General features: G+C 41.1%; 1 protein-coding gene across 6 annotated transcripts in view; it reads left to right on the top strand.

Annotated features, from left to right (window-relative positions):
* Positions 1-18,407, top strand: part of SEMA6A (semaphorin 6A) — a 117,103-nt gene extending 98,696 nt beyond the window's left edge. For all 6 annotated transcript variants that reach the window (XM_033000971.2, XM_033000974.2, XM_033000968.2 and 3 more), the window contains one exon: positions 14,288-18,407. In XM_033000971.2, coding sequence (XP_032856862.1) covers positions 14,288-15,477 — 1,190 coding nt within the window. In that variant the 3' untranslated portion in view covers positions 15,478-18,407. The remainder of the gene's footprint in view (positions 1-14,287) is intronic.
* The last annotated feature ends 1,205 nt before the right edge of the window (positions 18,408-19,612 follow it).

Here is a 19,612-nt window from a genome sequence, read left to right as displayed (position 1 = left end):
GGACTAGATCCCCAGCTGCATTCATCCACAGTCACCCGGTGAGGACAGCTCGGTGGAGGAACACAGACTGCCTCGTGCTCTTGTTTGACCCTTGTAGCACTGACATATTTATCAAGAGCTGGGAATTTGCTGTAGGGTATGCTGGCCCCACAGGGCCACTACTCTATCTGGAAATAGCAAAGCATAATTGGTGGACAGGCTGTTAAGCCACACCGTTTTATTTTTGTGGCATTTATATTAAATATAGGGAAATGTGCCATACAAAGATGCTGAATTGGAAGGATGACCTAGCCCTTTAACTAAGAGATTTCTGAAACTGCTTTGAAATTTGAAGGGATTTAAGAGCGGAAAATCTGGTAGCTGAAAGACACTTAAAGGGCCTTTTGGTGTTAATGCCAGTGTACAATTAAAATGTCAATATGCTGTTAAAGATATTTGAATCATTAATTTTTCTCATATAGGATGTGCCTAGTTTCAATAAATGTATTAATTAATAGGTAAAATGTCCTGCAGTAATTTTACAATGACCTAAACATTGACAGTCCTGGTTCAGAGCACTTCTAATATGATCTGTGGACTGTGAACTGTTTAATTACATGCCTCTATACAAAACACCACTTACGTTCTTCTCATATAGATAACCTTTTAGTGAATGGTATGAACATCCCTTTCAGTATGTGGGGATGACTCCTTTCCATTATTTTTCTTAGTTTTCTTTAAGACTGTAAAAAAGGCAAGCTTAATTCTTTATGTCAGGATGGGCTGGTGCTTACTGATTAACAGCATGCAGTTAATTAAAAAAAGAAAAACCTGGAGAGGACATAATTTAGATTTTGCCATGTTAATTTTATTGAACATTAAATACACAGAACAAATGTCATCACATTTGGAAAGTAGTCATTCCTATGAATAGCCTTAGTTTAGTGAGGTGTTTAGGCAGGTGTTACTTCAAGCTCTTTAATAGTCATTTAGTGAGATGCTATAGTCTCTGGTATCCGATTACTGTTGCTATGACTTTTGCTAGACTTCAGTCATGTGTTCTAAGATTTTCTATGCCAGTGGCTGAGAAAGAGGATAGGGAAAAATATGTTGTTATTCTCATGTTACAAAGAAGAGTCTTAAGGGCATTTTACAGAGAGGTTTTGAAGGAGATAGTGCAAATTTACCGTTATATCAAAAATGTGCGTCCTGACATCCCTGTGAGGGAAAAAAAGAGCTTTATTGGCCAAGCTGTAAGTTTCTGAAAAATCTCAGTCACTCATACCCAGAAGAGACTTGTCACAGTTAGGCAACTAAATATACAGACAACGCTGTACATTGAGCATTGGTGCTGTGACTGATAAGCACTTTAACCACCAGCTGATAGTCTGACAGCTCTCCCTGCCCCAGCAGATCAGAGTAAGGCAGAGTCCCTGCTGAAGTAGATTTTAATAGTTCCATTGGCATTAGAAGAGCTTAAGGCATTTTATAGAGAAGTTGCTCAGGAAGCATTGAGAGGCATTTCTGGCACAGCTGTACAATACAGCAAACATTTAGAAATGGTTAACAGCACATTCATCACCAACTTTGTGTTGGCTGGGAAGAATACCTGTAATACTCTGAAATAGTGAGTCCCAGTGGATAGCCTCCAGACCAGTTCCAGCCTCCCATGTATACCAAAGTGGTTAGCCGTGGATATTAAACTGTAGTTCTCCCACCAGCAACCAAAGATTGCTATCTTCTGTGAAATAAAATCTCAGATGAAGGTGCAGCTTGATAACATTGTCACAACTGGGCATAAACTAGACAGTTCTTTCATATGCCCAACAAGGATTTTTTTAATTGGAAAATAACACCAGCTGCATGCTGTCAATAATATGCCATCTTGTTCATGCTCCATCCCATCTTACCCACAATTGTGATAGAAAATAAAAGAACAGCTGTTAAAAAAGGGGGAAGAAGCAGGCACATTTTTAAAGCTCTACAAAGCTACAGTTATTCACTATCATGTTCTTGCAGAAAGAAACAGAGGAGTTTTTTGGAGAGCCTGAAAGATCTGCAATTACTAAACACAAACAGTACCAGCACAGACAGGGAATTTAAACATGCACAGAAGCACCTCCTGAACAGCAGCACACCAAAGCCTTCATTAAAATCATTCCAGAAGTTTTTTGAGAAACATATTTTCCAGGTGTTTCCTTAAATCAGAAAACTATTCTGAGTTCCTCCTTGGAAGCAAGCAGGGTGAGCGAGGCAGAAGCCATAATGCTGGGTAAACAATGAGTACCTCTTGTTTTTAAAAAAGCTAACAGAAGTGGTCTTGTCATGCGTTGCAAAAAAAAAAAAAGGCCATTGGTAGTTTCTTTGAGCCTGTGGTCAACACTGGAGAAATTTAATTCCTGTCACCAGCTTATAGCTCCCATCAAACATTTCAACAATTCTCTATGTGTATTCATTGCTGAATGAGTCCCAATCAGAGGCTCTCAAAGGAGGGCACAGAGCAGGAGTGCCCTCTGTCCCTTCCTCTGCCTGCTCTCCCCACTGAACCTCTTGCATTCACCACAGAGCCTGCCCAGAGGTTTGGGCAATCATGGCTCATAATAAAGAACATAAAGAGCACTGCTCTTTTTTTGCAGATAGCATTCAGCTTTATCTCTACAAAACACTAGTCTCTATTCAGTGTCTTAAAGAGGTCTTACAGTCCTGCAGCACTTTATATGCTTTTTGTCTAAATATGACCAAGTTACAGGCAAGGCCCTGAGGCACTCATCCAGTAAGGCCAATTAATTTTCACTACCCAGGGGGATTTGTATATCTCAGTGTGCAGTTCTCACTCATTGAACTAAATCACTAATATCATATCAGCAGCTACTTTCATATACCCAGCACCAAGACCTGGAAAAACAATACAGTTTATCTCTACTTGCTCATGGCAAGACAACTTGATAACATCAGCTGTGCTTCCCTTTAAGGTTTGGTGTCACCTACACTGTGTTTAGAAAGGATGAGAGACAATAAATACATATCACTGAGAGAAAAGGGATTGTGATAAATTTGGTAGGGTCCCAATGATAGGAAAAAAATGAGGCTTTAACCTCTCACATGGAAGTTTGTATATCCATAGATCAGTAAACATATCTTGAGAACTAGTCTAGATATGAAAAAGCCAGTCATGTCCCTTGTTAGAGCACCTACCTTCATGTTGATTAACTAGCTGTGCGAGCTACCTGGTTTGCCTGCAACAGTGGAAAATACTGGCTTAAAGAAAAAGCATGAGCAGAAACTGAACAAACACTACAGTAAATCATAAAACAGAGATTTGATGCAGTATCAGAACTGAGTGGAAGGCTGGGGGAGTTGTTGTACTGCTGAAGCACTGCTCTTTGTGAGAAGTGTGGTAAAGCAAATACACAGGTGGGCTTTGAATGTGTGTTGGAGAAGACACTGGTTTGTACACGCTACTGTGGTTAGATTGCAGCTGGCCCCAGCACAGCTTTCTTGGAGCTGGGGCAGGTGCCTGCTTGCCAAAGTATGTTCTTTGAGGTGAAGGTATGGGTTCATCTCATCCAGGGAAGCAGGTTGGCCATAGTAACCACTGAGCATGTTAAAAAATGCACAGACAGGAAACATCAGTGAAGTTATGGCATCAGAGTGTAAATACACATGCAGTGTGTGCAAGGTGGGGAGGTGATAAAAAGTATTAATTAAAGAAATGCAGAGAACTGTAAATTTAAGAGCCAGAAAAATGCATGAAAGAAGACACCACTGGAGATAGAAAATTAAGTGAGAGAGATGACAGCAGCACTGGGACAAGAAGTACATCAGAGAAATGCTGTCTTTTACCTCAGGATGTGGCTGGAGTAACCGTGCTTGCTTTACTGGTGATACTGTGGATTCGAGTGAATGAAGCTGAGAGAAAAGAAGGCTTCTGGTATTTATACTGAAAGAGTAGTGAGATACAGAAAAAGAACTAGCGGCAGAATTAGTATTTCTGACTGTTGTGGCCAGTGTTTCAAAGTCATCATAATTACTCAATCTCTTAATGTATTCAAAGGCAGATGAGGCTATGGGACTGGAATACAGAGGGAAATGATAAACCTAACATCAGACATGTATAAGCTATTCTTTGCCTACAGCACCATCCCTGCAAATATTTCTAGAAGAAGCAGACTTGTCTTTTCCTGGTCACTGGAGACATGTTCTAATTCTTAAGTCTGGGTCTTTTGACTACACCTGCAGTGTTGATGAGTGTAGAACCAATGAAGAATTAATCCACAGTGTTTGCTTTCTGTCACAAAATATACAGTGCTGGCATTTTAATGACAGAAGAGGTTTCATTCTTCCTCTGTGTAAGAGCAGACTTAACATGGGGTCCAGCCATGTTCCTAATGTGCACCAGCAGCCCAAGTGTGGGCAGAAGGACTGTCCCTATGTGCATGACTAAACATTGTTGTCTTGCTCACGTAGTTGTTCAACAGTATAATAATAATTTCCAAGGACCTCAGGGAGTAGGATATATTAGGTATACTCTTATTATTTAAATGTCTTGGATGTTTAATAGATGGCTCCTTTGTTAGTTCAGCTGTGATGTGTTCAGTCACACTAGTAGCTCAAAACTAGCATTTTCATTTTTGTGTCTTTAAAGAAGATCGGAGCTGATGAGGAAACAATTTTTGCTTTTAGGTCATGTGCACTGTTTGAAATTTAACCCCGGTTCTTCCATGAGGACGCTTTGTGCTTCGGCCTGCTAAGCAGAGCTGCTTATGTTGACATTCAGCAAACTTCACTTTTCCCTGTTGTGCAGAAAGGCCATAGTTCAAAACAGACTGTAAAAAAGGAGAGGAAAAGCCACAGAATTTCTCAGTGACAGCTTCTTTTCCTTGACACTGTTCATAAAAACTGCTTCCAGAAAGGCACTGGGCTGCCCAGAATACATAATGCCCACAGCAGAAAAGAAAAAAAAAAAAAAAAATAGAGCATTTGTTCTGAGCCATCAGAGGGGCTCCATGCAGTGAAATGGGAACTGGGAAGATGAGGGATTCACTTTTCAGGCTACAACAACTTCTCTGGAGCCCTGAAATTATGCATATTCAGCCAAACATATGTAAATCTGGTTTAACCCAGCTGTGAACGATCCCCTGAAGTAAACTAATAAAGAGCAGCTGGATATGTTTAGGCCCATCCCAGGCATAGTAGAAAAGTCCCAGAATGTGCGCTGATCTTTTTTTACGTCATTAGAGGAAATACAGCAGACTTTAAAGGAAACTTGTGTTTTAAGATGCAAAGCAGCATAAAGTTTGTCTCTGCTGAGACAAGCTACAAAAGAATTAATTTTCCTTGACATTTGGATTTTATACATCTTGTTTTAACTACTGTGAATGCCTGTGGTTTATTTTTTTAAAGGACCTGCTATGATTGCTTATTCCCCATCACACAGAGGCATCTAAAATTATCATTGCTCACTGGGAAAGGTTGGGAAGTGAAGGAAAGTGCTAAAGTCAGGAAAGTTCAAAATGATCAGCCACTGCATGCCACCTGCCAGTGGGAGAAAGGCTGTCAAGCGCTTTCTAGTGCAAGAGCTGGCCTTGAGCCTAGCCGCTGGGACAAATAAAATTGGGCTGGCTTCAGGACTTTCATCACTGTATTATAGATCCAGGAGGTTGTGTATCTCAAACCTTCTCCCATACCTGCAAACGTAATAAACTGGTTTATTTACAGAGATACTCCTTAGTTGTAACACAATTAAAAAAGCTCTGAAGTGCTTGCTGTTCCAGTATTTTTCAGGTCTGCCTCCTCTGTGCTTCAGTGGGGGTGGGAGTTGTCTGAGCATGAATTCGCTGGTTTGGATCTTGTAATTTCCATCTATAATAATCCCTTTCAAAAAAGAACTGCTTGTTTCTAATTTCTCAAAATGTAGAAGTGTGGCCATAGTGTAGGTTTTGTATGGCCACTGTGGCATACAGAAAAATTGGATTGCTGGCTCATAATCAAACTAAAAACAGATAATTGAAATCTCTTCTGAAAACGTTACTTCGAGACTTGCAGGTTATCTCATACAGACATGATGGAGTAATTTCTCTCACCTTCCTCGCTTAATTTATCTAGCTTAAAAAAAAAAATAAAAGAATGAAAGTTCTCCCTCTTCCCATTGAGAGCAAAGCCACCTGTTGATCTCCCCTCTTTTAGTAACTTAGAACCATCTTTTTTCTATAGAGAGACATGTCGACAGTCATTCATCAAAAGTAGAGAGAAGTGATATAATTTGGACCAGTTGAAAGGAGAAATAAAACCACCCTTGCAGATCAATAGATTAACCTATCCTGGAGGGATTGCTTGTGAAACAGGTCTGATTAAGGGCCAAAAAACCCTGACAGAGGCTGATCTTATTGTTCAGATCATTTTCAAGGCTTTGTTACGTGTGACTTCAGGCACGTTATATATTGATTTTGTTTTCATAGGTATGAAGTACAATTTCTCCTCATACCTCCAATGATCCCCAATCCTCTTGTAACTGAAGGTTTTTTTCATTTGCCAAATTCATTCTTCTCTCCAAGCACATGCATCCACTTTTTGTTTGCTGGATATCTTAGTCTACTAGCCTGGGCATCTGGCTTTAAGAGCCATAGGACATGGAATCTAGGGGGAGATGGGTTGCTCTTCTCAGCAGAGTCATGCAAAACTTACACTTGCAGACCTTTACAAATCAACAATAGAGCTTAACTTTGAGGGAGGGGAAAAAAAGCATTTGCCAGCAGCTTTAACTATGACTGTTTGAGCTGTTTTTATTCTAGCTGATGACACCAAGAGTCCAGAAAAAACGATACTGGGTAGAATTGCATTGAGTCAGCAGAACAAGTCCTTGAATCCAGAAGGAAGATGATGGAAAAAACTTACTTACTGTTCTCAACAAAGCAGCTGCAATAAAGTGACAAATGTCAAATTATTTGGATTATAATATGGTTGGTTCTTGTCAAACCTTGAAATTATTCCTTCAAGATAAAATGTGAGATAAGATCTCAGAAATGCATAGTAGGCACTGGTCATTCCTGAATTTGCTATCACTTTAATTCTAGATGTCCAGTCTAAATTCATCTGAATTTTTTTTTCTATTCCTATTGTTGGTTAAAAAGGAGGAAGAAAGCTTGTTAATACCTGCAGGGATTTTCCAGGCTGAAATAGTCTTTTAGCAGCATGAGACTGCCTGTAAACACAGCTCTAACACCTGGAGACACATGTTGAAAACCTATTCAGTGGTGTTTAAAAAAGATATTCTGAAGCCCATAAAAACCTCCATTCATAATGAGTCTATACCAGCTTTTCTTGCAAGTCTAAGCAGAGGGAGATGTACATCGGGCAGAAAAGCTTGCACAGAAGAATGAAATTAACTGCAAGGTTTTCCCCTTAAATAACAACAGTAAAGAAATCATTGTGCCTTTCTGGAACAATGACTTGTTCTGTGGAAAGTCTCAAGTGATTTTGTAGGTGTTGGAGATGGAAGCGGGCTCATTCCCATTTAGTTAGAGAGGTGAAGTTTAAGACAGCAATGACACTCACTCCTTGACTGCTGTTAATGTGTGGTCTAGACATAAATATTACCTTATTCCCTAATAGTTCTTTCCTCATTTCCCTGCCAAAACATCATTCTTCATTTCCTTCTTCCACGTTTCATTTTCATGTGTGCCACCATTTTGTGTCATTACTTTGCCATCTGCTGAAGGCAACTTTGGAAAGCTAGGCAATGACAGCATCCCGCAGAGGTGATCACAGAGTGTTCTTGGTGCACATGGCATGTGGTCATCTCATTGTCTGGGATACACCTCTCACAGCCATGAATCATTTCAGGGACAGGGGTGTCTTTGTCTCCATACTACTGTTAACTGTAGTGCTCAAACTGAAAGGCATTATTTTTCGTGGCAGGTAACGAGGTTATTCACACACAGGACCTCGTAGTAACAGGTAATGGGAGCAAATTGCTCTCTGCCCTGTGAGTTACTCTTGCTGACTTCAGCTTGGTTGTGAAGGAAGGCAGCATCCGGACTATTGTATCACTAAAACAGCCTCACATTAAGCTATTCAAACTGGGAAGTCATTTGCCATTTGTCTTCATTCATCAAACAGTTGTGAGGGTTGTAAGCTAGAATTTCAGTTTGTGCTCACTGTGAAGAACCCAGACCTAAAGGAACGTGACTGTAGGGTTCTTCTTGATGTTCTGCCATCCCTGTCCCTGATCACAGGTGAGACAAAGAAATATAGGCTTCATCATGGGGTGTTTCTTTTTACACTACATGCTAAAGGGTCACAGCTCTTTTGCTGGACCTCTGGAGTTGAGGTCTTTCTGCTGATGCCTGTTAATTGCTGTTCTTCTGAGACACCTTACTTCAGATCTCTTTCCAGGTAGACCTTTGATCAGTACTTCTCAGCTGCAGGTTTTCATCAGGTTTTAGCTCACTTTCACTTGCTTCTGAGAATGTAAGTCGAAGACTTTACAGAAGTCAAAGGCTAGCATACTTAATGGTTCCCCATAAAAAGTAAACCATTTATCCTGTCAAGAAAGGAAGTTTGCCTGTTTTAATGTCATTTGTTCTTGGCAAATTTGCTTTGGCTTTTTATCTTTTTTTATAATTAATTTATCATGCTCATAAAATTGATTGTTTAATCACTTGTTTTAGTGTCATTTCCGTTCTAAAAACTGCACCAGCAGGTCTGTCTTTTATTAGGTCCTCCTTTTGGCTCATCTCAGACACAGGTAATATGCTTGTCCTTTACCAGAGCTCTTGATGCTCATACTTCCTCCAACATTCTCCAGGGTACTGCACAATGTCTAGAAATTGCTTTGGCTAGCTCCTTAATCAGTTGGGGACAAATTCCTTTAGACAACTTGAAAACATCTACATTGTCTACATTTTTTTAACTCTTTTCTGTGTTCTGGTAGACACTTATTCCCTGACTTTGTTACATTTCTGATCACAGATCAGAGTGGGGACTTTTTCTGAAAATTGAAACAGGAAAAGGAGTAAATGCTTCAGTCTCGATGTCTTTATCTGCCCTCTTTTACTGAAGTTTGTTGTACTGATATTCGTATTCTTATTCAGTTATGCTTATGCCATGTATTATTTAGAATGATGAATTCTATTCCTTTGTGATTATTTAATCCTAATTACATTCTGCCCTCAGAAGTTCTTTCCTGTTAGAATTAGAAGGAGCAGAGAACATGCCCAAAATACCTTCATCAGCATTTTCTTACAATGATATTTTCAGCACTGGGCACATCTTGCTTTTTAACTTGTATTTTAGCAGGTATAGAGGTACAATACTAACCCTTGAATACTTTTGTTAATTGGTGAAAAAAAGCCTCATCTCCTTCCTGCTTATGGTTATCTAGTATACAGTAGATATATCATTGTATCACCTCTGGTCTTTTCTCTCTTATTTTCACCCAGAGATATTCAGCAAATCTGCTTCTCACCTCTTCCAGAACTTTTTTAAAAGTATACATATTATTAACATAAAATTTAATTTCTACTTTCTTTTTCACCAACTACCTTTAATATACAAACTAGATCAATACTCTCTATTCATGTGATTTATCCAAGCACTAGCTCATTTCAAAATTGAAACACTTTGAAGGTCTGGAAACATTTTTCCTAATGTCCTCTTAACCAACCAGCCAGCCAACACTGTGTACTTCACCTACAAGCTCTACTGGAAGAAAGAATGAATTATGTATAGCAGAATAATACAATACCACATCAGGTCTTCTCTCTCATTAGATGAGTAAGAAGAGGTGATTTTGCACGTTCCAGACTGTTACAGTACAGGGAACACTGACTGAGAAAATGAATGGTGATGTTAGGAGGTGCAGACAAAAGGACGTAGGATGAAATTACAGAAAGTTAGTGGAGGAGGAAGGATCGGGTTGTCTACAAGAATCAGAATGGCCATGAAAAGTGGAAGATATCAGGTGACTAGCCTGGCTCTTTTAGTAGCCAGAAATAATAGTACATCATGTGTGGGAAGACCCTGAAGTCATAAGCCCAGTTGTGCTTTACAGGGGACAGAGCTTGACTCAACTGGAAGACTTCAGGGAGATAGATAAGTGTCAGCATATTTGTGGCATTAGTGATATGTAAGGTCTGATCCTTGAAGGTGCAAATATTTAACCTTGTCTGTGTCTTTGAAGCTTTTCCAGTTCTAGTACTATTTTTACAACAGAATTCTCCCAAGTATAATTTTAATGCAGATAATTCTGTCAACAATATCCATTTCCAAAGAATGGTTATTATGCATGGTGATACTCCTCCATGTACTACAGAAAACAGTCAAGAGTATGGGTGAGAAGTTCAGACCACATGAAATGAAATAAGGAATGTATTTTCACATTTGGAAAGAACATATTGCAAACAGAAAAATGCTAGACATAATATTTTAAAAGTAAAAATATTTATTTTAGAATATTTGTTTTATTATTAAGATAAAAATAACATAGTGATATTTATATCAATCATATTTTACAGTCAGGTTCCATAGCATTTTATGCAACCAGCCCAGTCAGTTTTCTGGTGCATAATGTCTTAGAAAGATGTCAGATAATATGTAGCCGTAAGACTTTCCAATAACAAGTATTTCCTCAAAGATGGGAGTCTGAATACTTTACTTGACTTTCAAAAATATATGCCCTACATATTTCTGATTATCTCCATTTATTTTAATTCTTTGAATAATGAGTGCTAATGAATGGTGCTGGACTGAGCCTTGCGAACTATGTTGTTCTTTAACAACTGGAGGACAGGTAAAAGCGCACACAAGGCAGTCTGTAAAGTGGCACCAACTGTCCTAACAGCTTTCAAGCTGGTTTGTTTTGGGGACATAGTTGGGATCACACACTTGCGTATTCATCCCAGTATGTGAAGGCAGTTACTTCTGAGGCCAGGGGCCTGAGATGTCGATTGACAATGCCTGCAATTATTAGCCTATTTCATAATAGATTTTTCTCCACGTGGTCATGATGGTAGGCTGCTGACTGTTCCTCATACTTTTTCATTACTTAGTTGTATCTATTCCTTAAACATTAATGCAGGGTCAAATCTTGCCCATCTTATATCATTTAAGTTTAAGTTGTTGGGATTGCTTACATAACTAAAGACACATGGATATGATCCATGATAAAAAAGTAAATTATATTATCAACCTGACATTGTGGCCAGAGATCTGCCTGCCTAGAGCAAAGCAACTAATGTTAAATATCTTTTAACTCTAGTATAGAAAATGTAATAACCATCAGGAAGGTTTGAGCTCAAGAGGAACTAGCTGGAATTAGTCCGTTTTAAGACCCTCGTAAATTTCTGCTGATAAAACACCAGCAGTGTAAAGTGACAGAATTTCAGCTACCTCTTTCTTGGATACAGATAGTCACTCAGTCTGAACTGTGTGGTAATTCTGTAATGTGAGTTGTAATGATTCAGTATCTGTTGATAATGCAAAACTGAAGATTTAATGTTGCTTTTGTAGGCGGTGATGCAGGTTTGTGCTGAAGGCTATCATTTGCAGAGTAGGACTTAGCCTAAAGTGGAAGGCTGAGGGTGTGGAACAGCCTCACCTAGCCAGTAGAAGAGGTGAGGCATGGACACAGGCTTCAAGCCATTCCCTCGCATCCTGTCACTGGACACCTGAGAGGGAGACCAGCACTTCCCTCTCCACTCCACATCACTAGGAAGTTTTAGACAGCAATGAGGTCTCTTCTAAGCAGAACAGAGTTTCTTCAGCTGCTCCTCGTCAGTCATGCCCTGTAGTCTTCTCACCACCTTTGTTGACCTTCTTTGGACACATTCTTGTATTTTTTATACAGTTGGCCCTTTTGACCACCAGGACACATTGTTGACTCATATTGAGCTTACCATCAACTGCCACATCCCTTTCTGCGGAGCCACACTCCAGCCTCTTGTCCTCCAGTCTATACATAAAAGGATATTAAGTTAGTAAGGCATGATTGTCACTTCATGAACCCATGCTGGCTTTGACTGTAGGTGGTTACACCCTTAAGTGAGCACTGAGCAGGCATTTTGACTCTTTCATGCAAAAAACATTGGACTTAAGCACTCAAAGGGCCATATCTCTGAGAAGTTTGTGCCTGGAAGGTGTCCATGAAATCAGGCTCCTTAAGTTGAAGCTTCTCCTAAGTTCACGCCCAGTAGTGCCTTTCAGGATAAGACTTAACACTTCCCTGGCCATCCTTCCCACGCATTTAAGACTCTCTATTTCTGATTCTCCAGTTAATGACCGCAGACAGTTTTACAAGTAAAAATAAATTTGATCTCAAAATGCTGCAGAGCGTAACATGTAAATACCAGCAGGTAAAGGTCTACAGAAGACCAGCAACTTTACAGTGAAATGTAGTTACTGCTGACTGTGCCGTAATCACTAGACTGTGCTTCTGGACTATGTACAGCAATTTTGTATGTGGATTCAAATTACAGAGCTAGAATCTACTGCTGCTGGTTAAGTGCTGATGACAAAGAATAGAAAAATCTGCCTCTTAAAAGCTGCTTGGCTTTAAAAGAGGGTTCTCTTAGAAACACTTAATTTGAAGATTGTTTCTAATTATATATTGTTTTCTGAGACTTACTTCCCTCCCCATACATTTTTACTATTAAGACATTTATATGAATGCAGGATCTTATTTTCTTAAGTGATCATCTGCTCTTGCTATTTATTTTCCTTGTGAAATCATAATCCTTTATTTGTCACAGCACAATAATTTCCATGGCAACCACCTGTGATGTCACACGCAGGGGCTTATGATTTCAAGAGTTGTTTTGTTTTTAAATATAAAGTTCCTGTCTTGTAAGCGAATATCCCTTGTCCACCTAAATACTGCAGTTAAATGGGGACAGAAAATTATATGCTGTAGAAGCAATACTATATCTAGCCAGAATACTTATCAAAAGTTTCTGTGAGACAGTGGCAACTTTTCAGTGCTCTTTTAACATAGTTTGCTGAGGAGTATTTTGCATTCAGTTCTAATTCAGGGCTTCTAATACCTTCTCTGCCAAATACATGAAAAGACATTATTATAGAAGGAGTTGATTTACGACATGAAAGTATTGTATCTTCATGAAGTCTCAGGAGAGCCTTGGAGGTACATTTTCTGTCTTGCTATCTCTCCTGTAATAAGGACAAGGACATTTCCTTAGAGCATGTGGAGCTTTTAATGTCCTGGCACTGGGACTCTCTCTGGAGAAAGAGGTGGGAGACATGTTCCTTCTGCTCCTTGTCAGGCTGTGGCTGCTCCTTGTTAAGCACTAGGAACAAAAACAGAAATGGAAAAAAGCAAACTAGAGGCTCTGTGCTTGTGTTTCATTAGTGCTGCTGGCTTGGTGCCCAACTATGTCAGAAAAAACTACTTTCTTCAGAAATTCAGGGCATTGATTAATGCTATATTAGGGATTTCAGATGGAGGAGGTGCGCTCTGCCAAAGATGCCTTCTCTGACAGCAGACTCTTGGAGGGTGAAGTAAGATTTGACAGTCATCTCTAACCATAGCACAGGACCACAAGGTGAGGCCCTCAAAGTCAGGGCTTTCAGATGAGAAAGCACAGGCTTCAGCACAGAGATCAACCTATTCATGTGTTCAGGACAAGAAAGAGCTTTTAAAATAGCAAGGAGAGTCATCTAGCAGGCTCAGTAGATTTCAACACTATGCTCTAGCTTTCATAGTTATCTAAACATCCTCCTGAAGCTCAGGCATGTGACACTGACTTTTAAAACACATGACAAAGATAACAGAATGACGAGCAGAGAAAGAAGCCTTAAACAATGTGGGATGCACTTCCCTGGTATTTGCAGAGCTTCTGTCTCTTCTCCTCCTTTTAAAGGTTTTCCAATTTGAATGGTTTACCAGTAGTAAAAATAAGATAGTTAGCTGAAGAGAGATTAAATGGAGAGGAGGGGAGAAATGAGCGGTATGTCGGAGGAGGATAAATAACAGTGCTGACCTGCTTAAGTCAGTGTGAGTTGCCCAGGGTCAGGATTTCAAACCAATTGCACTTGCCCTGCCAGTAAATTCCCGCTCCCCTCCTGAACTTCATAGTCTTTAATTTCAGATCTGAAAGGTTTACTGAAAGCCCAAGGCTGCACATGCAAGATGTAGCTGGCAGGTACAGTATGTCTCCAAATTCGGGCAAGCTGATCAAAAATCACCTTGCAAAACACAAACCAACCTCCCAGCGTGTGGCTTTGAACTGAGTAATTAATGATAAGTAGCTTTTCCCCATCCTTAGTTTGTTTAACCACTGTATGCTGTTTATTTCAGGAGTGATCCGTGAGAGTTACCTGAAGGGTCATGATCAGCTGGTGCCGGTCACCCTGTTGGCCATTGCTGTTATTCTTGCTTTTGTCATGGGCGCCGTCTTTTCGGGAATCATAGTGTACTGCATCTGTGACCATCGCCGCAGAGATGTGGCTGTTGTGCAGAGGAAGGAGAAGGAGCTGACCCACTCCCGCCGTGGATCCATGAGCAGCGTCACCAAGCTCAGTGGCCTCTTTGGGGATGCTCAGTCCAAGGAGCCAAAGCCCGAAGCTATCCTCACACCCCTGATGCACAACGGCAAGCTGGCTACTCCTGGCAGCACTGCCAAGATGCTAATCAAAGCTGACCAGCACCATCTGGACCTGGCTGCGCTGCCAACGCCTGAGTCCACCCCAACCCTGCAACAGAAGAGAAAACCCAGCCGTGGCAGCAGGGAATGGGAAAGAAACCAGAACCTCATCAATGCCTGCACAAAAGATATCCCCCCGATGGCCTCGCCCGTGATACCTACAGACCTGCCGCTCAGGGCTTCTCCTAGCCACATTCCCAGTGTTGTAGTCCTGCCCATAGCCCAGCAAGGCTACCAGCATGAGTACGTTGACCAGCCAAAAATGAGCGATGGGGCTCAGATGTCTGTGGAGGACCAGAATGCCACCCTTGAGTACAAAACTATCAAGGACCATCTCAGCAGCAAAAGCCCCAGCCACGGGGTTAACCTGGTGGAAAATCTCGACAGCATGCCACCAAAAGTACCCCAGCGGGAAGCTTCCCTTGGCCCCCCGAGTGCCTCGCTGTCGCAGAGTGGCCTGAGCAAGCGGCTGGAGGTGCACCCTTCTGCTTACAGTGTGGACTACAAGAGAAGCTATCCTACAAACTCGCTCACGAGAAGTCACCAGACGTCAACCCTCAAAAGAAACAACACTAACTCCTCCAACTCATCCCACCTCTCCCGCAATCAGAGCTTCGGCCGGAGCGACAACCCGCCGCCGGCCCCGCAGCGAGTGGACTCCATACAGGTCCACGCTGCGCAGGCACAGGCTGTGACTGTATCTCGGCAGCCGAGTCTGACCGCCTACAACTCACTGACAAGGTCAGGGTTGAAACGCACGCCCTCGCTAAAGCCAGATGTACCTCCCAAACCTTCATTTGCTCCACTCTCCACATCCATGAAGCCCAACGATGCGTGTACATAATCAGAGTGGGGTGGGGGGGGAGGACGGCAATTAAGAAGAGGTTGCCCTTGAAAGCCAGGGTTCTGCAACTGTTATCACTCGCTCCTCTGAGAAGATGGTTGTTGCAAGCTGAAGATGTGTTGGATTTCTGCTCTCTGGGAAAAGTGGAATATTTTTTTAAACCCGAGCCATATGACCCATGGTTGAAGGTTTGCAATTGCAGGACTCGCCCCCACAACCCGCCAGTTCTTTGCTCAAAAGACTAGCCCTCCATCACAAACATTGAGCCAAAAGCACACAGGTGAAAGATGACTGTGACATTTCACCCCCTGCCCCCAACTGCACAGCGCATTCCTGAACTGTGAAAGGGTGCTCTGAAAAGCAAAACAAATAATTACAAAAACAAATTAAAAAAAAAATAAAAAGAAAAAAAAGAATCCATTGATAAAGCTAACTCTGACTTAACAATGGCAGAAGTTTACTGCGTGCAGGTACTGTGAAATGATGCCCATCAGTGTTACAGTCATTTGGTTACAGCAGTTGAATGCCATGTGGGGCAAACTGTCATAGATTTCTGCTACCCTTCTCTTTTAATGAATAACATGTGACTGTTAACGCAAGTAACTCCTCTTATTTATTGTTCAACTTCTGTTTTTCCTAAGGAAATGACTTCTGCATATCATCCTGTGAGCAGCTCTTCAGAGAAGTACCTTGAAGGTTGTACCTATTTAACATGAAACCCATTAACTGGAGTAATTAAAACTCTTTTATTTTTCCAATAAATTCACTGAGTTAGATAAGTTGGAGCTGGAATTCTGAACTTTGTGCCTGGACAGCCCGATTAGCTGAAAAAAAAGGGGATATCTATTTAAGTCTCTCAGCTAATTAGCTGGCTGGGCCTCTGACCTAAGACAGCGACAAACAAATACCGCAAGTTCATAACTTCTAAAGCAACTGCAAGAGAAACTCTTAAAAGCCGCACATTTGTGCACCATTGCTATCAACATGGCTTTGTCAGTAGCTAATACTTTCTGTGAAGGCACCAGCTTGTGATGTGCCATCTCATTTCACCTTGCATGTGAGACGGCAAACAAAATCCTCAAACAGTGTGAACTAGTTAATATGCCGGCTGTTACCATGCATAAATTATGGTCTTATCACACGGGTTTTTCGTGGGAATATATCTGTGAATAGCCTGTTTTCTTCCACATGTAAATTTGTGCCTTACACCCTCAGTTGTGTATACTTGTGAGCTGTAGTATGTAAAACCTTTTTCTTTTTCCCCTTTGAGTAATGCAAATATTTATTGATCCTTCCTCCTCCAAGCCCCTTCAAGAACTGGAGTAAAGACATTGAAAGAAGAACATGGTGGTTACTGTCATAACCCCATGTCCCTCAAGAAATTAGGCTAGCACCATACCCTCCACTTCAATTTGACTTTCTAGCTGTGCCAAGTCCTCTCTCAAAACCACCCACAAGCGGCGATGCTCCCAAAACACCATGCTGGGCGTTCTGTCTTTCCCCCACCTCCGGCTCTCCCTGTACCACACATCAGCACAGGGATCATTCTCACTGGGCAGCAGGGAAGTGACCAACACCCTTGTCCACGGGGCTGGTGTGTCCCCCGGCCGGGGACAAGCACCGGTGAGAGGGGCCAAGCCCTGCAGAAAAGCCCAGTCACACATCCTGCAGCGTGCAGGGCACATGGAGCTAGGACAGGCAGGCGGGCTCCTGCTGTAGCTACCTGCTGCTCCAGAAGGATGCTGCATATACTTCTTTGGGGAAAAATGTTGGGTTGTTTTTTTTTTTTTTTTTTTTCTTTGTTTCTTTTGTGTGACTGTGCATGTAGCTAGTGTGGGAGTGTGCGCGCACACAGGTGTGTGCGTGTGTGTGTGTGCGCGCAGGTGTGTAAGTTCCTTTCCAGTCTTTTAGTTTATGCAAAAATGTAGATGTGTTTTTAATCTGTTACAATAACTGTGTCAACATACTGTAGAAAAATGATGGGGATCGCTTCTAAGCTTTTTATATATATATATATATATATATCTACTGAACAGTATGTTTGAGTAAGGTGGTTGTTTCTGTTTCAATTTGTTTTTTAAAATTTTATACTTCCATTTGTTTTTCAGGGTTTTGGTTTTGTTTCTGAACGATTGAAAAGACAGATTTTAAGTCCATTAGCTTATAGATGGTATATATAAAGTCTGGATGGTCTAGACCAAAGTGTGTAACAAGGGTGCTTGCATGTTCTTTCATTTCATCATGGCTTTTATGAAACAGTTTTGTTCACCCTTAGTGAACTATGCAGACTGGAGTAGATAGATCTGTATCCAAAGCGATGTTGTTGTTTTAATAAAAACAAACAGAAAACCATTTGAAAACAGTAGGTAGCAAGGTCATTTTTTAAAAAAAAAGAACCAACTCGCAACCTTTTTACCAAGCTCCAAACCCCTGGAGCACCAAATGTGCAGGTCCCCTTGATATTACCCTGCAAAGCATTCTCCCAAAACGTAGAGATGAATAATCATGTTAACAGCTTGTGCAGCGATCTGCCTTCACGATGTACACCACACCAGTTACCAAGTTGACCTTGAAACGTGCATTTTGTACTCGGTGGGTCTTCTGTTTTTGTCCTTTCCCACCCCCGGTTCCCTTCCACCCTCTGTTTCGAGGGATTCATGAACCTATGTGTGCCTTTGCTTTCCACCCTTGCTATACACTGGTAGATGCAACAAATTCAGACTCTCATTTGTTGTAAAATTGTAAAGTATTGTGATGTCACCAGTTTCCCTTCATTTCCACATCCCCCTAACATCTGATTCACAACTTAATGTATGTTGTAAAAAAAAAAAAAAAAAAAAAAGCAAGAAAGAAGAAGAAAGAAGGAGGAGAAAAGGGGAAATAAAAGCTCTTGATTACATATGGTAATAAAACCAGACTGTTCTACCTTATTTCTTGTGTCCCAATTCTTTTGCCTCTACAATGATTTATCCTTTTCCTTAAAAAAATACAAACAAATGCCATGCTGATCATTTAGATCAGGTTATGGTGAGAAAGAAATTTGTTATTTTCTGCCTCTTACAGATGAACTTGACTTTAGAGTAAGGTGATGGTAATTAAAAATTGAATCACACATTTGCTCTCTATTCATATTCTGCATTTTCTTTTTATGAGCTTGTTCATCATCAAATATTTATGGCAGACTGGATAATTTAAAAGATCAAGGCTGGGATTTAAACAAGAGTGGTCCACCAAAATAGATCATCATACAGATGTGACTTCATCTCCAGGCTTTACGTATTAATAACAGAGGAACCTGTGTTTTCTTCTAGCAGTCATAAATCTATTGTGCTTCATAGGCCTGATTTAGAGGATGTTGCTTGAGACCAATTCTGCAAGAAAATGTTAGTAAACATAAATAACAAAGGAGTATATAATGTCCGTAGCCCTGAGAGTCATTAAAATGTACCTGCATTCTCTGCAATGACCTTGTGTAGATAGGGATCACTTAATGCACAGCCATTTCAGTACAGGTAAACGCTTTGTTACACTAGTTACTGGGCTTGGTGATTTTGTTTTGTGACAGGAGTTCTTTGTGAACCTATAGAAATTAGGGATCCAATCCAGTAATTTACCCTTGCTCAGGTCATACTTGGGCTTTCCTGCCCTGCCAGAACACCCTGTTCTGGATTTAGAGCCTTACTGGTCCCCCACCTCCCACCACAGATAGCCCTTACCCTGGCTCAGCAGAAAGTGGTGAAGTACTAGCTTTCCTCAAGAAGCGGGACACAATGAATTTGAAGAGAGAAGTCACAAAGCCTATGATGATGGATTTAAAAAGAGAAGTCACAAAGCCTAGGCACACTCTCCACAGCTGAAAGTGGCCGGACTCTCTACAGCCCTCTCTCCCCTCTCCTCCCTGAAGGAAACGAGGGCTCCAAAGGTGGTAGCCTTGATGTAGCAGTGACACACAAGAGCAGAGCATTGCAAACATCATTTTTCAGTGCTGTACCCACAGACGTCTGGTTTTTTCTCAGGTGCAGGCTTTCTTTGAGCCAGGCACACTGGCATGCAGATGTGAGGTGTGGATGTGGGGAAGATGCCTGCCATGGCTGGGACCTGGCTGGCTGCCCTGAGTGATATTAAGGGACCCCCA

The sequence above is a fragment of the Tyto alba genome, unplaced genomic scaffold (assembly GCF_018691265.1).
Source record: "Tyto alba isolate M040663 unplaced genomic scaffold, T.alba_DEE_v4.0 Super-Scaffold_13, whole genome shotgun sequence".
NCBI classification, from domain to species: Eukaryota; Metazoa; Chordata; class Aves; order Strigiformes; family Tytonidae; genus Tyto; species Tyto alba.
The sequence above is the reverse complement of the archived record's forward strand: the minus strand, read 5'-3'. Positions and strand labels throughout refer to the sequence as shown.